Raw genomic sequence first — 19,496 nt, 5'->3', positions numbered from 1 at the left:
TAAATAGTGATTAAAAGTTATATAAATCAAGTAAAAATCAAATATTTGATTGGAAACCTCATAATGACCAATTTCAATCAACAATTACATCATATTTCAATCAAATTTCGTGCATAATGTTAATTGGACAAGATTGAAGCAAATTGGATCAAATTAGAAAGTTCCATAAATCAAATTTTCACAAATTTTCCATGATTGATCCAAAGATATTTTGGACCATTTGTTTGACCTAATATGTTCCATTATAAATAGAGAACATAAGACATTGCATTATGGGACGAATTTCTGGAAAATGAGCCATATTCAAAAAGCAAAAATTCACCAGGAACTTGAAATCGGTTTTGAAGAATTAAGGAGTTTCAAAAGGATCTGAAGCTTGCAAAACGTTCCTTGGATCATCCTGAAGCTATCTGGATTGTTGCACTACACCAACACCCCAAGAACCATCTCCATATAGGCCAAGGTAAGTCTCTTTAAACTTGAACTCGATTACGATAATTCATGCATCTCCATTGAATTTTGTTTGCATTGAATTTAATTATTTTATGAAATTATATAATTAAAATCTTGATTACTAAAAATTAAATTAATAATATAATAAATATTAAGATTTTATTTATTATTCGTTTCGGTCGAATTAATCGGTCGCGATGGTTAATAATCGGTTATTTAATTAATTAAAAAATCTAATTCAAATAGGTTTATTTGCTAAAAGGTTTTAACCGATTCAATTGGTTACGATGATTAGTAATCTTCATAAATTCGTTATTTGTTTTAATTAAACCTATTGATTACGATAATTAATGATGATTAAAATCCTTCATTAATTTATTAATCGTTTTAATCAAACTAATTGGTTGTGATGGTTAATAATAAAATAATTCAATTCCCAAAACAATTCAAATGATCTATTAAAACATATTTATTTGCTAATGGTGATAATCGAATCAATAGATTAGAATAATTAGCAATTCTTTATTTTATTTGTTAATTATGGTGATTGAACCTATTGATCATCGCGATTAATAGAACATATCATCTTATTCTTCAAATGCAACCTTAACTTCAATCGCTAAGCCAAGTCAAACTCATATTGCAAGTCGAAAGTAAAATGCAAGAATAAGCACGCCTTGAACAAAATGTACCCACAAGTCTAACTCTCACACCATGACATGCATTGTACTTCAATCCGACATAACAATAATGCTTTGAGGAGTTCTTGAGGAAGATAAAAATTAAGCACATAAGAACTCCTCCACATGAAATCCAATGAAGCTTAGTTGAATTATCGATTGTAGACACCGTGTATAAGAAACTCTTTATTATTTTTCTTCGATTTTCAAATGACGAAATAAACGCCATCCATAACTTATAGCTCAGATAAAGAGGGCAAATTTTGGGGTGCAACAGATACAACTCATGTTTGGAGTGTCAGATTTGTTTGTTTGGTGGAAAAATCCTAATGGTTTTTCGGCTAAGGCAATTTATGAGATGACTATGGAAGGTGATTCTCGGAGTCAAGGTTTGAATGAAAACGTTTCTAAGGAGTTATCTTCTTTATGGAAAACTAAGATTTCGAGTAAGGTGTCTATTTTCGGTTGGAGGTTAATTTTGAATAAGATTCCCACTGGGAACAATTTGGCTTCTCGGGGTATTTTACTCGGCCCCGATAATTTGGTTTGTCCCTTGTGCTTATTGGCGGAGGAAGATACAAATAATCTTTTTGGGAGTTGTTCGGTTACTGTACGATGGTGGAATAGCTTCTTGGATTGGCTTCGTATTGACGTTTTTGCAATTTCGGGTAATTTCTTTGACCGTCTTATTGCTCTTAAGGTTTTTTGTAGGTCTCTTTTTGTAGTGAACACTAGATGGCTTTTCGGTTTGGCTTTTTGCTGGAGTATTTGGTGTTGTAGGAATGAAATCCTCTTCAATGGGGGGGGGGGGGGGGGTGTTGGTCAATTTCGATATTATGGGGATGATTAAATTGTTAACTTGGGAGTGGGTTATCAATTTCTTTAAGGTGGGTGACAATCTTGTTTGGTCGGATTGGTGTGTTAATCCCACCTTTTGTATTGGGGTGGGCTAGTTCTTGTTAGTTGGTTTCCATCTACCTTTTCTTTGTATGCTTTTGGGTTAGCACCTCTTGTGCTCTTTTAATATAAGTCTCTTTGCTTTTTTATATATATATATATATATATATATATATATATATATATATATATATATATATATATATATATATATATATATATATAGATGCATGCCTCTTACTTTTGCAACAAGATGAACAGAGGTTGAAGTGACACATTACTTAGAAATTATAAAGTAAGTAGTTCTTGTTGGGTGGGTCACTTTACACCAAGTAAATTGGTCAAAAGAAAAAAAGTAAAAAAAAAAAAGAAGAGGTAATTTAAAAGGGATTTTGGAACCACGTTGTACTAATAAAGTATCAATAACCAGGTGCACTAATAGATAAAGTCACAACAACATGAACATAACAAGTACTAATAAAGAAAACAATAGCCAGAGAAGAAGAAACACGTGAAACACGGATCTAGATTACAATATATTTAATACTGTCATGGAAGACATGTTATATGGGAAAGAATTGCATGATTCAATTGTGGAGGAAAAAGGCAAACTGAATGATACGTCTAATATCAATGGAAGAAGATGAATAAGAAGACTGTTCTTATCGTTACTATAAATATTATATTTTATGACAATGTTTTCACCTCACGTAACAAAACATCGAGGTATAATATCATGTATTTTGTTGATTTTAAAATGAACAAACTATTCATTCGGTTTTTTAGAAAAACTAAGTGGTAAAATAGTTCAAGTCATCCCAACAACTTCAGTTTATGCTTCGAAATAGCTTACTCATCAATTTTTCTAAAAAACCAAAAGGTAAGCTATTTAGGGTATAGACTTCGAATTCCAGCCACTTCAATTTATGTTTAATTAATACAAAAATAATTCATTTTTCACTTTGGTTTTGTTTACCAACCAATATGAAATTTTTTTTGAGTGATAAATAAATATTATTGTTAGATTTCAACGGTATCTTGATGTAAATGAACCTTTTAATTTCACAAATTTCTAAGTAATAAATGAATGTGTAGCACCTTTAATCAATTTTTTTTAACAAATTCATCATATTCTTTCTATCACTTACCTATTTTTATATATTTTCTAAGTAGTTTTGCCTTGTTTTAGGTTTGTATCAGGATACCCACCTTTATAGAAATATTGTTTGATTGTGTGTTTTTTATCTTTGTTAAAAATTATTATTCTCTAGTGTTATTAGAAAGACGTTTGTGTTTCTATTATTTATATTACTTATATTATTTATATAGTAAAAGATTTTATTGTATTAGGTCCCGAAGTTTTTATAATAAAAATTTGGTCTAAGTACTTTTAATTTGTTTTGTTATTACTGATGTGCTTTGAAATTTATTTTTCTATCTGTCTATTTAAATTAAACATGTGCGGAAAAATTTTCCACTTTAAGGGTTCTTATTGTTGTGATTATTTCCCAAAAGTTCTAACTATTATTATAATAGTTCAATGGCAACAATATTAAATTCATCTTATATTTGAATATTACATTATATTTTATACACCTAATGATACATCTATATAAAGACTAACATTGTTTCAACCTAGCATCAACAAACTTTCTATACAAAGACCAACATTGTTTCAACATAGCATCAACAAACTTTTGTAACAAAGTCCCTAGAAGTTTCAATATCATAATGGGTGTTCCCCTTTTTTCATCACTTAAAATCCAAGTGATATTTTTGTCATTGATTAATTTCTGCTTACTTGAGGTTGCACTTGCTAGCACAACCAGACACTATCAATTTGATGTACATCCTCAAAAACACTCTACCATTAATTTTCTTACAATTTCCTTTTATGTTTTGATTTTACTTCTATCTTTTAGTTGAGGTTATATATTGATGCAGATAAGGTATCAAAATGTGACAAGATTGTGTCACAAAAAGAGCTTGGTGACTGTGAATGGTGAATTTCCGGGGCCTCGCATTGACGCTAGAGAAGGCGATCGTCTTGTCATCACAGTTGTTAACCATGTACAAAACAACATCACAATTCACTGGTAAACAACCTTGCAATAAAAATAAATAAGTAATTAATTTATCACAGCTAATGAAAAAGTTTGGTATAATTGAAATAGGCATGGAATTAGGCAGCTTCAATCAGGATGGGCAGATGGACCAGCATATGTGACACAATGTCCAATCCAAACAGGTCAAAGCTATGTTTACAATTACACAATCAAAGGCCAAAGAGGAACACTCTTTTGGCATGCTCATATATCTTGGTTAAGATCATCACTCTATGGTCCTCTCATCATTCTTCCTAAGGAAAATGTTGAGTATCCTTTTGCAAAACCATACAAAGAAGTTCCTATTATATTTGGTAATGAAACCACTTAATGGACTAATAGATAGACTATATAAATATCTTAATTTATGTATGCTAATTATAATTTAATTAATTATGGTTTTAGGAGAATGGTTTAATGGAGATTCTGAAGCAATCATTGAAGAAGCTCTTCAAACTGGCGGAGGACCCAATGTTTCTGATGCATACACAATTAATGGACTTCCAGGACCACTTTATAATTGCTCTGATAAAGGTATATAAAAATAACACATGCTTTACTTTACTAATACATAGAACATGTCGGCCCCCGTAGATAATAAACTATTTCTACAGAGGCCGACATGGTATAACAATTACTCTAGTTTTTAGTGACAGACAATTTTTATAGATAAAAGAAACATTTACCTACGGTGGTTGCCTGTCACTATCAGTGTCATTTTAACGTGTCATTTTATGCAGATACATTCAAGCTGAAGGTGAAACCTGGAAAAACTTACCTTCTACGTTTCATCAACGCGGCACTGAATAATCAACTATTCTTCAGCATTGCAAATCACACTCTCACAGTTGTTGAAGCCGATGCAGTTTATGTAAAACCATTCGAAACCGACACAATCCTTATTGCACCTGGCCAAACCACAAATGTTCTTCTCAAAACAAAGCCATATTATCCAAATGCGTCATTCTTTATGTTAGCTAGACCATATGCCACAGGCATAGCAACTTTTGACAACTCAACAGTTGCTGGAATAATAGAATATGAAACCCCATTTACCACTTATAGCTCGAATTCTTCGCTAATCAAACCTCCATTATTTCAACCTAATCTTCCACAACTTAGTGACACTTCGTTCGCGACAAAATTCTCCAACAAACTTCATAGCTTAGCTAATGCTCAATTTCCAGCTAATGTTCCACAGAAAGTTGATAAGCACTTTTTCTTCACAGTAGGCCAAGGTACTAAACCTTGTAACAAAAACCAAACATGTCAAGGTCCCAATGGAACAATGTTTGCAGCATCAGTGAACAATATTTCTTTCACAATGCCAACCACTGCATTACTTCAAGCTCACTACTTAGGACAATTAAATGGTACTTACACTCCTGATTTCCCAAGTACACCTTTGAATCCATTTAATTATACGGGCACGCCGCCGGATAACATTTTGGTGGGGAGTGGAAAAAAGGTAGTGGTTCTTCCTTTTAACACAAGTGTGGAGCTTGTGTTGCAGGATACTAGTATCATTAGTGTTGAAAGTCACCCTCTTCATTTGCATGGATATAACTTCTTTGTTGTTGGACAAGGATTCGGTAACTATGATTCGAATAAGGATCCGCAAAATTTTAATCTTGTTGATCCTGTTGAAAGGAATACAGTTGGTGTTCCATCTGGCGGTTGGGTTGCTATCAGATTCCTAGCAGATAATCCAGGTTAGTTCCTAATTGATTAAGCTAACCATCTAAGTTCGAACTTGTATTGAAATAATCATTGACCAGACTTTACTTATCTTTAAGCCGAACATCAGAAACTCGAAGGTTACCTAAAGAAAACGTTTTGATTTGTGTGTGTAGGGGCATGGTTTATGCATTGTCACTTTGAAATCCACACAAGTTGGGGTCTTAAGATGGCATGGATTGTTTTGGATGGAAAGCTCCCAAATCAGAAGGTGCTTCCACCACCGGCTGATCTTCCCAAGTGTTAACTTCAAGTTCAGTCTAATTTTTCTTTTATTTGTTTAGACATTTTCTCCTCTTTTGTAATGTATGATTGTGAATGTGATAGGCCTCAAGCGCACAGTTCTATTACACTAATATAATTGTATCGTTCCACTGAGGACCGTTTGGAGTATTGAATTCGCTTAATTTGTTAATTGGCTAATGATGTTTAGTTTGGTAGAAGTGATTTTAGATTGATTAAATTATTTATAAAAGAAGACTAAGTAGGACTTTGGTTTCTGCCTTTGCCTCACCCTGGCAAACGCTCGTTTATCTCTCTATTGCCAAAATGTTTGTTTTTGAAGAAATGAATTGATAAAAATGAACATTTGTTGAACTACCATACTGACCTAGGTTATCTCAATGTTGTGGGCCAGTAACCATGTGAACACAACATCATTTCTCAACAATTCCCCGTCGTTGGATTTTCTTGAAAATAGTACATGGGACTCAACATAGAGTATGAGACGATAAGATGCACATATTTTCCATATTGAGAGAGAATCTAAGAAGCTCCATTGGATGAGTTAGAGGAGATTGAGTAGATGAGAGAAATTAAAAATACAAACACTAGAGCGTCAATCCTGAACTTCTAAAAATCCAGGACAAATAATAAAAATGGATCCATCACTAAAAAATTGAGTAATTAATCAAAAAAATTATTTATAAATAATTCAAATATTTCTAATTTTTAATTTATTATTATAAAATAAATTTAATAATATATCTTTTTATAAAAAAACCACCAATAATTCAAATTAAGTTTGTTTATCGCTTTGTCCTTTTTTCGATATAAGAAGAGTGAAAATTGTTAGTAGTAATTACATAAGAATAAAATTTTTTAGTTGTTGTTAGGACTACGCAAGAACAAATTAGAATCAGATTACTTTCATATTTTTCAATGATTTTTAATTGTGTGATTAAGATATCTCTCACATAAATATTAAAAAATATTTTAACAAAAATTTTAACTCATACCATTATTATTTTTCATTAATTTTTAAGTGTATAATTCAAATAATTTGTTATTTTATATATATATATATATATATATATATATATGTATATATATATATATATATATATATATATATATATATATATATATATATATATATATATGTATATATATAAGAATTAATTAAAAGTAACACTAATTATATAATTTTAGAAACATTAATGAAATTAATATTATATATGCTTTGAAAAGCAGTAGTCATCAAAACAATTTATTTAGTTCACTTAGTAAGTATATAATTTTATAATTTTTAAGACGCAGTGCACAAGTTAAATCCTTGTTCAAAGACACTTTGGTATTTTATTAAATAAATAGTTAAAAGCATAAAAAATAAAAAATCAAGTCTCGAACACAACTGATACGGGAAATTGTTTGCCGCTACATTGATAAACAACTCGGTGAAATAAAACAAAATAAAAGGTACTGTTCTGGTCTGGGCCGAGCAGGCCCAACCCTTGATTACCAGCCGAGCAGGCCCACTTCCCTTGGGCCCAATTACTGGACAACAGATACGGGCTGCCCGTCGCGAAGACCCTGGCGAGCAGGCCCAAACCTTTGGGCCCACTTACTAGATAATCGTCAAGGAGTTATCCACGCACGAAGACCACGCGTCACGTCTCAGCGAAGGATTCGGTCAACCATCTCCGAACCCTACGCCATGTGCATCCAGAACGTGAGTCTCCTGCTGACTCAGCCCTAGCATGGGACGTTCTGGCAGTTCCATAGCACGTGGGCCTCCAGTTGGATTTGGCCCAATTAGGGAACCTTGGCCCAGCGCTGGGGGCTATAAATACCCTCTTTCACTAGAGGGTCAGGTATTCTATTCTTAACTCTAAACCTCATTCTCTGATAGCTACTGACTTAAGCATCGGAGAACCTTGCAGGTACCCCCCCCATCTTGCTCTTCAAGCCAGACATTGCGCCTTGACGATTCTTCTGATCAGGTATGATCAGTGGCGCCGTCTGTGGGAAACCTTGCTTCCCCTTCTTTAACAAAGATCAAAGCATAACCTTTCACCATCGTCATGGCCAACAACAACACACCTAGTCCTGATCCCTTTGTCCTGGAACAACTGATTGAAGATTCCAGCCGCGAACTGACGAACCGCCGTCGGCAGGAACGTGCTTTTGCCGGACAGAGGCAACAGATTCAGCACATTCAACATGTGCACGACCTTCAACAAGTCCAGAACGTCGAACAAACCCATCCTGAAGGACAAGTTCAGAACGGGGAAGACGGGCAGACCCGGCCCCAGACTGAACCAGACCAGCTCCAAGTGGTGAATGAAACTGATACCCGAGATGGGCAACCCGCTTCCTCATTCACCCACACCTCTGGCAGACGAAGAAGCCGTAGCCCGGACGAGGAGGAACAGATCAACATTCCCGAGGGCGCTGACCCGACTGCCATTCTCCTACTCAAAGAGCTGCAGAAGCCCAACCGCCTCATCCGCCAACAGGGCGACCGCATCCACGACCTGGAAAGGAAGCGACGATATCGCTCCCCCCAACGGAGACGCCATCGGTCACGTTCCTATTCCTCTTCGCGGTCTGCCCCGAGGAGAAGTCGCAAGCGCAGTCCATCTAGGTCTCGCTCCCCCTCGAGAAGAAACCGGCGCCAGCGGTCTTATTCCCGCTCTCCACCTCGAAAGACTCGGAAGAATCAGAAACCTGAAACCACTGAAGCCAAGAGTCTCTCACCCGAGCAGGAGCACCGAGGCCCCTCCAAAGCCGTGCAGAAAGTCCGCGAGCATTCTCCAAAAGACAACCGCAAAATCTCGGGCAAAGCACGCACTAAGTCCCAGCGGGGCAGACATTCAAACTCCCCTGAACCTAGCGACGAAGAGGATTTCCGCAGTCCCTTGTCCGAGCAAATCCGGCGTGTTCGTCTTCCCCGGGGGATGGAAAAACCACCAGCCTTGGACCACTATGACGGGACCACCGACCCCGATGACCACATAAGGAGCATCGAAGCTGTCATGGACTACCATGTGGTACGAGGATCCATCAAATGCCGCATCTTTCCGACCACACTAAGGAAAGGCGCGATGAATTGGTACAGGAATCTGCCCCCTAACTCCATCCACTCCTGGACTGAACTGAAGGATCTTTTCCTAAGCCACTTCACCGCGTCTCGTCGGCAACCGAAATCAGAAGCAAATCTTGAGGCAGTAATCCAAGGTACCAACGAATCTTTGAGAGACTACCTCGACAGGTTCAACAAAGAAGCTGTCCAAGTGCAGACCGCGGACTACATGAAGAGGTACCTACTCGAACGAGGGCTCCTCCCCGGAAGCGACTTCAAAAAGGCCATCAAGACTGAGGAGGTCCACTCCATGAACGCCCTCCTTCGCAAGGCTCAGGCCTTCATCAGATATGAGGAAGCAGAGGCTGCTACCACGAGAGCGTCACGGGACAACGACGCCGCTCGCAGTTCAAACCATGAGCCCTCAACTTCGAGGCGCGGGCACGAGAGAAGGAAAGACGACAGGTCTCTCGACATCAAAGAACGCCGGGGACCTTCTGGTCGTTTCAACGAATATACCCCGCTGAACGCCTCACGGGAAAGGATCCTAGCCGAATGCCAAAACACTGACTTCAAAAAGTCGAACATCAGACCCCCGAAGTCAAACCCCGCGAGGCCAGGAACCGACAAGTCCAAGTACTGCAAATACCACAGGAGCCATGGACATATGACCGAGGATTGCATTCACCTCAAGGACGCTATTGAAACACTGATCAAGGAAGGTCGCCTTTCAAAATACACACAGAAAGGGGAACCTTCCCGAAGGGACGACCACAGAAACTCTGACGAAGGGGATTCGCCGGACAACAGGCCCCTACAAGTAGCCCTGTCAGTGACCCGACCTGAAGATTTCATACCATCGGTCGGGGCACCTGCCGCACTCAGCAAATGGGAAGGATTCCCATTCGCCATGGTCGTCTCCAACGGCGGAGATCCGGGCTCTCTCACCATCAGTTCAGTGAAGAGAAAGTTCGATGAGCTGCTCAGCGCCAACGCAGACCTCGGCCCCAAACTGAGAAAGTTCCGAGGGAAATCTGAACCAATCACCTTCTACCTGGAAGAACTACCCGGCGGAGCTCCAAACGCCACAATTCCTCTGCTCGTCCGAGCAAGAATGGCGAACTTCGATGTTCGACGGGTCCTAGTCGATGAAGGCAGCTCGGTCGATATCATGTACTCCCATCTCTTCCGGACACTCCAGCTGGACGACTCACACCTCACTCCCTATGTGGGTTCAGACCTTCAAGGCTTCAACGGAGCTACCACTAAACCATGGGGTTACGTCGAGCTGATTGTCACCTTCGGAGAAGGGGAGGCTTCTAGGCAAGTCAAAACTAGGTTCTTGGTGATCGACTGCAAAACCCTGTACAACTGCATCATCGGACGCCCTACTCTGGCCGAACTGACCGCCGTACCCTCCACTGTCCACCTGAAGATGAAGTTCTACACGAGGACCGGACGAGTGGCCACCATCAACGCCGATATTGAAGCAGCCAGAAGAATCTTCGACGCCTCCGTCAAAGGATTAGAACTGATCGCTCCGCCGACCAGCTCCAACAAAAAGCCAAGGGCCGAAGACAAGCATCCTCGAGGAGACCAGCATCAGACAACCAACGTCAGCTCAGTCGACCTGGACGCCCGGTTTGCAGAAGAAGAACAAAAGACTGGGGAAGAGTCGAGGTCGAAGTCACCTCACCCCTTCCGACCAGTTCCGGACGGAGATTTCGAGCTGGTCCCCTTGGGCGAAAACCCTGACAAAGCAGTGAAAATCGGTAAAGGGATCCCAGACCTTCCGAGGAAGCAGCTCATAGCCTGCCTTCGAGCCAATGCTGATCTGTTCGCCTGGAGCGCCGCGGAAATGCCCGGACTCGACCCTGAGGTCGCCTGCCACCACCTCTCCATCAATCCAGCCGCAAAGGCCGTAGTTCAACGTAGGCGTCGGCAGTCTCCCGAGAAAGCGGAGGCTGCCGAGAAAGCTGTAAAAGACCTCTTAGAGGCAAATTTTATTTCCGAGGCCAAGTATTCAACTTGGCTCTCAAACGTTGTACTTGTTAAGAAATCTAATGGAAAATGGAGAATGTGTGTTGATTATACTGATGTTAACCGGGCATGTCCAAAAGACGCCTATCCGTTACCAAACATTGATAGACTGGTCGACAACTCGGCCGGCTATAAATTATTATCTTTTATGGATGCTTATTCAGGTTACAACCAGATCCCGATGGCGAGGAGCGACAAGCAGTACACGGCGTTCATGACCGAGTCGGGCAATTACTACTACAACGTAATGCCCTTCAGCCTCAAAAACGCGGGCTCCACGTATCAACGGATGATGAACAAAGTGTTCCGAGGGGAGATCGGCGACACCCTCGAGGTGTACATGGACGATATGATTGTCAAGTCTCGAGGGGACACCGACCACACCTCCCATCTCGAGCGCGTATTCGAGCGGGCCAGATCCTGCAAGATGCGCTTCAATCCGGAGAAATGCACCTTCGGCATCCGAGCAGGAAAATTCCTCGGTTTCTATCTGATCGAACGGGGAATAGAAGCCAACCCGGATAAATGCCGAGCGTTCTCCGAGCTCCCTACTCCCAACAATAAAAAATCCATCCAAGTATTAAACGGGATGCTCACTGCGCTATCACGTTTCGTCGCGAAATCCGCCCAGCACGCCCTCCCTTTCTTTAAACTACTACGCAAAGAAGCAACCTTTGAGTGGTCCGAGGAGTGCGAGCAAGCACTAGCACACCTCAAATAAGTACTTTCCTCGCCGCCTGTCCTTTCTCGACCCGACGACAACGAGCCTCTGTACCTTTACCTGGCCGTCTCAAACGAGGCAGTCAGCGCGGCTTTGATCCGAGAAACCGTAGACGGGCAAAAACCTGTGTATTTTACCAGCAAAGCCCTACAGGGACCCGAGGTACGATACCAACAGATCGAGAAAGTCGCCATGGCCCTAGTAATAGCGGCCAGGAGGCTACGATACTACTTCCTCGCTCACACAATCTTCATTCGGACGGATCAACCCATCAAACAACTCCTCAGCCGACCAGACATGGCCGGCAGAATGTTAAGATGGTCCCTCGAGCTTTCGGAATTCGACGTACAGTATGAGAGCAGGAAGGCGTTAAAAGCTCAGGCGCTGGCGGACTTCGTAGCCGAAATGACCTCTATCGCCGACTCACCCAACGCAACTAAAGACAAGTGGACCATCTACGTAGATGGCGCCTCAAGCAGCTCGGGCAGCGGGGCAGGCATTATCTTGGAAAACGGCGAAGGTCTTATCATAGAAGTATCTTTAGTCCTCTCCTTCAACACGTCGAACAACCAGGCCGAGTATGAAGCCCTCCTCGCGGGACTGAGACTCGCCGAGGACATAGGGGCACGAGAGGTCAAGATCTACACTGATTCCCAACTCGTCGCATCTCATATCAGCGGCGAATACCAAGCCAAAAACGACGTGCTCGCCGAATATCTCGCGCTCGTCAGAGATAAGATGAAAAAATTCGCCAAAGCGGAAGTCGAGCATATCCCCCGAGAACACAACTCGCGCGCCGACATACTGTCCAAACTTGCGAGCACGAGAAAGAAAGGGGGAAACAAATTGGTTATCTAAGAAATTCTGCCCAGGCCAAGTGTAGGCGAAAACGCGCGAGCTCTACAGATATTCGCCATCGGGGACGACCAATGCTGGATGACCCCAGTGTACAACTTCCTCACAAAAGACGAGCTCCCCGCCGACGCGAAAGAAGCCTCAACAATTAAGAGACGAGCGTGCTCATACACTATCCTCGAAAACAAGCTGTACCGACGAGGTTTCTCCATCCCCCTCCTTAAATGCATCGATGCCTCGCAAGCGCTAGAGGTACTCCAGGAACTCCATGGTGGAATCAACGGCCATCACCTAGGTGGACGGTCACTAGCTAGGAAAGCCCTCAGAGCCGGCTATTATTGGCCGACCATGCAGCAGGACGCCAAAGAGTACGTCAAGAAATGCGACAAATGCCAGCGTCACGCCGACATGCACCTGACACCACCAAACGAGCTCAAATCTCTCTCCTCACCTTGGCCTTTCTCTACGTGGGGAATGGACCTCCTCGGACCTTTCCCGGTCGGCTCCTACCAAAACAAATACCTGGTGGTCGCTGTAGATTACTTCACAAAATGGATAGAAGCTGAAGCGCTCGCTAAAATCACATCCCAAAACGTACTCTGATTTTACAAGAGGAACATACTCGCTCGATTCGGGGTACCACAGGCGATAATAACCGACAACGGCACCCAGTTCACGGACAGAAAATTCCAGGAATTCGTGGCCAAACTCGGGACAAAGCAGCACTTCACTTCGGTCGAGCACCCCCAAACCAACAGACAGGCTGAAGCCGCCAACCGGGTCATTCTCCGTGGATTGAAGAGAAGGCTGGGCGAAGCGAAAAAAGCTTGGGTCGAAGAGCTACACAGCGTCCTCTGGGCATACAGGACGACCCCACATTCAACCACGGGCGAAACACCATTCAGGATAACCTATGGCACCGAAGCCGTGATCCCCGTGGAGATCCGAGAACCATCTCGTCGGACTGAGTCACCTCTCGAGGAAGAACTCAACGACGAAGCCATGAGAGAAGAGCTCGACATGGTCGAGGAGATCCGAACAGGATCCTCCCTGCGAGAAGCGAAATTGAAACAACAAATAGCGTTAAGACATGACACCAAAGTTATCAAGAGCTCCTTCGAAGTCGGACTCTTAGTGCTCCGTAGGAACATGAAAGATTCACGCGAAGGCAAACTAGCCCCAAACTGGGAAGGTCCGTACCGAGTGTACGATAAAACCGAAAACGGTGCGTATTACCTCGAGAACCTTCTCGGCGAAAAACTAGCTCGACCTTGGAATGCTGAAAAACTCAGACGCTACTACAATTAGAAACAACCTAACGCTACCCGGCCGCTCGTGACGAACACGAGGAAAGCAGGGCGAGGACTCGCGCCATGGTACAAGCGCGTATGCTCCACGACAGCTTCAGTCGGATAACCCTACCAGGAGGCAAAGCCGACTACGCGGCGGGCCTTACACGCAGACCCTCCGCGGAAGTACCTGCACGGTAGAACCCCAGCTCGCGATGGGATCGTTCACGCCGCGAGCACCTGGCCCCGACCGCGGCCTCGAGCTCGCTTATAGCGCACACCTGCTCTGCGCACCCGGACCGTTCCCCACACGCCCGGGCCGTAAAACCTCGGTCGAGCACAAACATAATTCGAGCATAAACACAAAGGATACATCAGATAAGCACAAATAAACATTGGAGCATAAAACGGAATATTAAAAACCGACCAAATTGGCCGGAGATATCCAAATATTACAAAAATTATCCGGGCATCGCCCAACTAGCTACCTTGGCACGCAGGCCACAAAATATTGGCACACAGGCCATAAAACATCGGCACGCAGGCCACAACGATAAAAGACTGGTCAAACATCGCCATCTTCGTCCTCGGCACCGTCGTCCTCGCCCTGGGGTTCCTCCTCATCTTCCCAGTCCTCGAACTCCGGGTTTGGTTCAATTCGCCCGTCCACGACCTTATGGTATGGGCCAATGCCCTTCGTCACCAGACGCGGGTTGAGGACTTTCAACTGATCCACCGCAACTTTAAAACCGACCCCCAAGGTAGCGACGCAGTCGATCTCCAGCTCCTTCACCTTGCCCAGAAGCTGAGAACGCGTCACCAAGGCTTTCTCGTCCTCATCTTCCTCGACAGCAGGGAGATGAGCCCTCTCCAACTCAGCAATTCTCTCGCGGAGCCTTTTTCCCTCGGCCTCCAAGTCCGCAACCTTGTTACGCTCTTTAACGAGATCCTCCACTATGCCGCTCTGGACCTCATACTTATCCTTGTACTGTTCGAACTCGTGCTCCAGCTCATCGTACTTGATCTGGAGAGCATCGTAGTCCTTCTGAGGACAGACTTTCTGAGCGTTAAGAGCCAAGGCCAAGGCGGCCACCCTCATTATCCCTTCGAGGTCCTCGGACAAATCCTTGTCTCGAGCCATCCTGTCCCGCCTGACGATGTGCCTCACCTCCTCGCGCTCGAGGAGAACATTTTTCTTTGAGATGATTCCCCTATGCAGAGTACAAGAAGGCAGCACAATGTCCTCCTCGGAGGGGTTGTCAATGATAAGAGGACGAAGCTCCCCGGTCCCGTCATTCTTTTGTTTCTTCCCGGCTGGAGAACCACGCGAGGTCGTCCCGACTGACGAAGGAGAGCCGCTGTCAGGGACACTCGCGGCAGCCGCCTTGACCTCCTCGACCCGCGATCGTTTCCCAGACACTTTGGCGGCCCCCTTGTTCTTGGCCCGCATCTTCGTAACTTTGTCGTGCAAGTCGGCCATTTTTCCTGCAAAACAAAGAGTTAGAACCAAAAAGGTGTTGTTTGAACAAATAATAGTTATCTCACCCAACAAAATCATAGCGTCCCCGTAACTTCCGCACTCGAGGACAGCTTTGGTGTTGATGTGCCGAGGCTCCAGCATAGGGCCTCCATCCTCCTCGGATAGGGGATCCCCGTTGGGATATGTACATATTGCCGGTCTAAACCCGTCCACAAAAGAAGCGAGCCGCTGATACCCCCCTGTATCGCGCTCATTGAGATCCTCGTCCCGGAAGATGTAATAGTCAGTCCCACGCTCAAAATGGTCAGGTTGCCACTCTAACGGGAACCGAGCAGCTGGGCCCACTCTCCTCACCCCATCCTCAATATACTCGCGCTCCTCGAACAAATGATTCTCGGCATCAGGAGTGAGCGGCTTAATTATAAAATACCGACTCTTAAAATGCTTGACAGAGTCCTGGTAAATGGCGAACAGCTTCTTCGGCTGCTTAAACGACACCCAACTCCACTTGCCGTTCCGATCACGCAACCTCTGCAAATGAAAAATTTTGAAGAAAAGGGGTAGAGTCGCTTCGACCTCCAAGTACCCGCACACGATCTCAAAGGCCCTTAAGAACGCTAAAGCGTTGGGATGAAGCTGAGACGGGCAGAGGCGCAACCAACTGAAGACACTCCGTTGCAAATGAGTGAAGGGGAGACGGAGACCAGCCTCCTTAAAGACGAACTCATACATTGCGAAACGGGGGCCGGGAAATTGCGAGCAGATCCTCTGGTGAGATTTGGGCACAAAGGCGCCCCAAGAAGGCTCCTCATCTTGGTCAAGGTCCTCGATGACGTTAAAGGCTTCCTTGGGATGACTCGTGAAGCGCGATGCAATCATCCTCGGAGCAACGGCCACCCATTCTTCAAGTGCCCTAGGGGAGGTCTCTACGACGGGAGCGTCCTCTTGCGCGCCAACAGCTTCCTCCCCATCTGAAATGTCGAAGACGACATCATCCTTGTTCTCGTCGTCCATTTACCTGAAAAGCAGAGGAAACCGTGAATTCGACTGGTCAAATCCACCCTTCCACCGCAAGTCAAGTGAAAGGGCGAGGAAAAGGGACGAGGAAAACTCCCCCAATCGTCAAATGGCCGACGAGCTAAAGTGTCCTCAGAGCATATACGTCGCACGCAGCGGAGGTCGGCAAACTCATGCCCTCACCGAGACGTGCAACCTCCACCGCTCGTGGCCTTCATACTACTCTCTAGTAATCCTAAAAGCTGGACGTCTCATTCAAACGTTCTAGCTCCGTTCACTCAAAACTCACTCGGCAAACGCACGAGAAAAACGGTTTATCTTCTAGGTTTACTCGGCTAATTAATAAACCTTTCTCGTCACGCTCATCAATCATGCTCGCCTCACTCAAAACTAATACATAAAACTTAAATAAAAACATGAAGGAGACGAAGAACTTACTTGGAGAAAGCGAAGAAGATACGAACGAGACGAGGAGGAGAGCAGTGAGCGGATCTTGAAGGCTTGGGAAATGTTAAGTGCTAAATGAGTGACCTCCTCACTCCTTATATAGGGAAAGAAAGCCAAAGGGTGTCATGATGGCCTAGGCAGCCTAGGAGACGCCATCATTGCCTACGCCCCAAAGACGGCTCCCTCCACGAAAAGCTGCCACGCGTCCCAAAGATCTTGAGAACTCCAAAAGACGCCGTCTACTTTCATCCCTAGAAACGGCGCAATAATGATTACAGCCTGTATAGCTGACACCTGTCAATCACGCTAACGAGTGACAACCAATAAGGTTAAAAACCAAAGACAACTGGCAACCGACCTAAGCCCTCGAGGAGCCCATGATTTGGAACCGTTGCCCGTGCTCGGCTAAACCTCCTCGTTAAAGTCATCACCCTTATTAGGCTAATGACTTGGGGGGCTCCTGTTCTGGTCTGGGCCGAGCAGGCCCAACCCTTGATTACCAGCCGAGCAGGCCCACTTCCCTTGGGCCCAATTACTGGACAACAGATAGGGGCTGCCCGTCGCGAAGACCCTGGCCGAGCAGGCCCAAACATTTGGGCCCACTTACTAGATAACCGTCAAGGAGTTATCCACGCACGAAGACCACGCGTCACGTCTCAGCGAAGGATTCGGTCAACCATCTCCGAACCCTACGCCATGTGCATCCAGAACGTGAGTCTCCTGCTGACTCAGCCCTAGCATGGGACGTTCTGGCAGTTCCCTAGCACGTGGGCCTCCAGTTGGATTTGGCCCAATTAGGGAACCTTGGCCCAGCGCTGGGGGCTATAAATACCCTCTTTCACTAGAGGGTCAGGTATTCTATTCTTAACTCTAAACCTCATTCTCTGATAGCTACTGACTTAAGCATCAGAGAACCTTGCAGGTACCCCCCCATCTTGCTCTTCAAGCCAGACATTGCGCCTTGACGATTCTTCTGATCAGGTACGATCAGGTACATATAATTATTTATTCATTAAAATTCTTAAAGCCCAAATATTTTGAGGCCCTTTTTTTTTAGGTTCTGGATTGTGGGTTTGCTTGCCCTGATCAAGAGAGAATAGGGTATAAGAATGAGGAAAATCACAAAGTTTCTCATGATCTTCAACAATGAGAGAGGTTTGGGTTTTACATATATAAAATGTGATTACCACTTCATTGAAGTTACGGTTAGCATAAAAAACATTTTTACCAATCTTGGAAACATTTTTTTAACTTGCGGCAGATGAAATATTTGAGATTCGATTGATAAGAGTTGTTGAAGAAATCTAAATTTCCATCGAAACTTTCATCAAGGTAGAGAAGTTTGAGAAGACGGAGGTCAAGGAAGTTCTTGATCTAGAAATCCTTTTGGCTTTAAGAAATGAAGTCTTCTGACTCATAAACACCTGATGATGGGTTAAAAAAGTTACACACCCTATTTGGTGAAATTTGATGATGATAAGAAAAAAACAAGCAAGTAGCAAACCCAAAAGATAAAAAGGCTAATAATAAGAGAGGATAATTCGAGATGAGGAAAGGAGAGGGCGGAGAGTACCTATTTATAGGCTCATTCTAATCGATTCAAGACTGTTTTAGTCAATTATGCATAAAGTGTCATCGATTTCCTAATGGAAGTTGATAACTTTCATGGTTAATGAAGAAGCAACAACGGCAACAAACTTCATTTAGTTTGAGATACAATAAGAAGAAATATAAGAAGTATGAAGCTGTTGTGTTAGCTTCTTCCTCCTTATATTTCTTTTTCATTGCTTAACAAACTAGATAAACTTGAGAATTAATTCCTGCTCCACAATTAGTTTCAATAAAAGGTGCGTCCTGGAATTTGTTGGATATTTGAAGGGTATGAATACAAATTCAAAAAAGAAGAACAGTAATTTGAAGAACAAACTGAAGTCAGAGAGATTTTATGGAAATTTGAAGATGCTATGTTTTCTTATCTTTTTTATGTATAATATTTACTTTGTTATAAAATGAAATAGTTGAATTATGGTTTAGTGATAATTATGGTATGAAAATTGGACATTTATTAATATGAAATATCACAATGGTTTATATGAATAACCGTTATTATAAGGCCCGCGCTTTCCAGTTTACTGTGACGGTCACTGGACCATGATTGTAAATACTGAATTTACAACGACGCGCACTAGTGCAAAAAGAATAATATAATTTTAAAATTTATACCCAATATATTAAAAATGGGTGTAAATGGGTGTAAATGAGATTTGCGGTGGAAATTTTGTAAATAATGTATCATTTTAAACATTATCAGGTGACAATATACACCCTATTTTCTAAAAATGGGTTTAAATTAAAAATATTATTATAATCAAATCTTAATTAGTCCCTTTAAACTAAAAAACGGATGTAAATTTATACAAACTAAAAAAAATTATTTAATTTTATAACTCAAAATATATAATATATGTAAC

The 19,496-nt window shown here is 42.8% G+C and overlaps 2 protein-coding genes across 2 annotated transcripts; both read left to right on the top strand.

Moving 5' to 3' along the window:
• Positions 1 to 3,693: 3,693 nt before the first annotated feature.
• Positions 3,694 to 6,369, top strand: LOC131611794 (laccase-17-like). The gene is made up of 6 exons (XM_058883665.1): positions 3,694 to 3,875; positions 3,975 to 4,126; positions 4,205 to 4,449; positions 4,541 to 4,669; positions 4,876 to 5,847; positions 5,989 to 6,369. Exons 1-6 carry the CDS (start codon positions 3,762 to 3,764, stop codon positions 6,117 to 6,119), a joined length of 1,743 nt encoding a protein of 580 aa, XP_058739648.1. The 5' UTR covers positions 3,694 to 3,761; the 3' UTR covers positions 6,120 to 6,369.
• Positions 6,370 to 8,175: 1,806 nt separating this feature from the next.
• On the top strand, positions 8,176 to 10,000 carry LOC131614025 (uncharacterized). The gene is made up of 3 exons (XM_058885655.1): positions 8,176 to 9,144; positions 9,256 to 9,812; positions 9,922 to 10,000. Exons 1-3 carry the CDS (start codon positions 8,176 to 8,178, stop codon positions 9,998 to 10,000), a joined length of 1,605 nt encoding a protein of 534 aa, XP_058741638.1.
• The last annotated feature ends 9,496 nt before the right edge of the window (positions 10,001 to 19,496 follow it).

Source organism: Vicia villosa, linkage group LG6 (assembly GCF_029867415.1).
Source record: "Vicia villosa cultivar HV-30 ecotype Madison, WI linkage group LG6, Vvil1.0, whole genome shotgun sequence".
In the NCBI taxonomy this organism is placed as follows: domain Eukaryota; kingdom Viridiplantae; phylum Streptophyta; class Magnoliopsida; order Fabales; family Fabaceae; genus Vicia; species Vicia villosa.
This window is presented reverse-complemented; position numbering and strand designations above follow the sequence as displayed.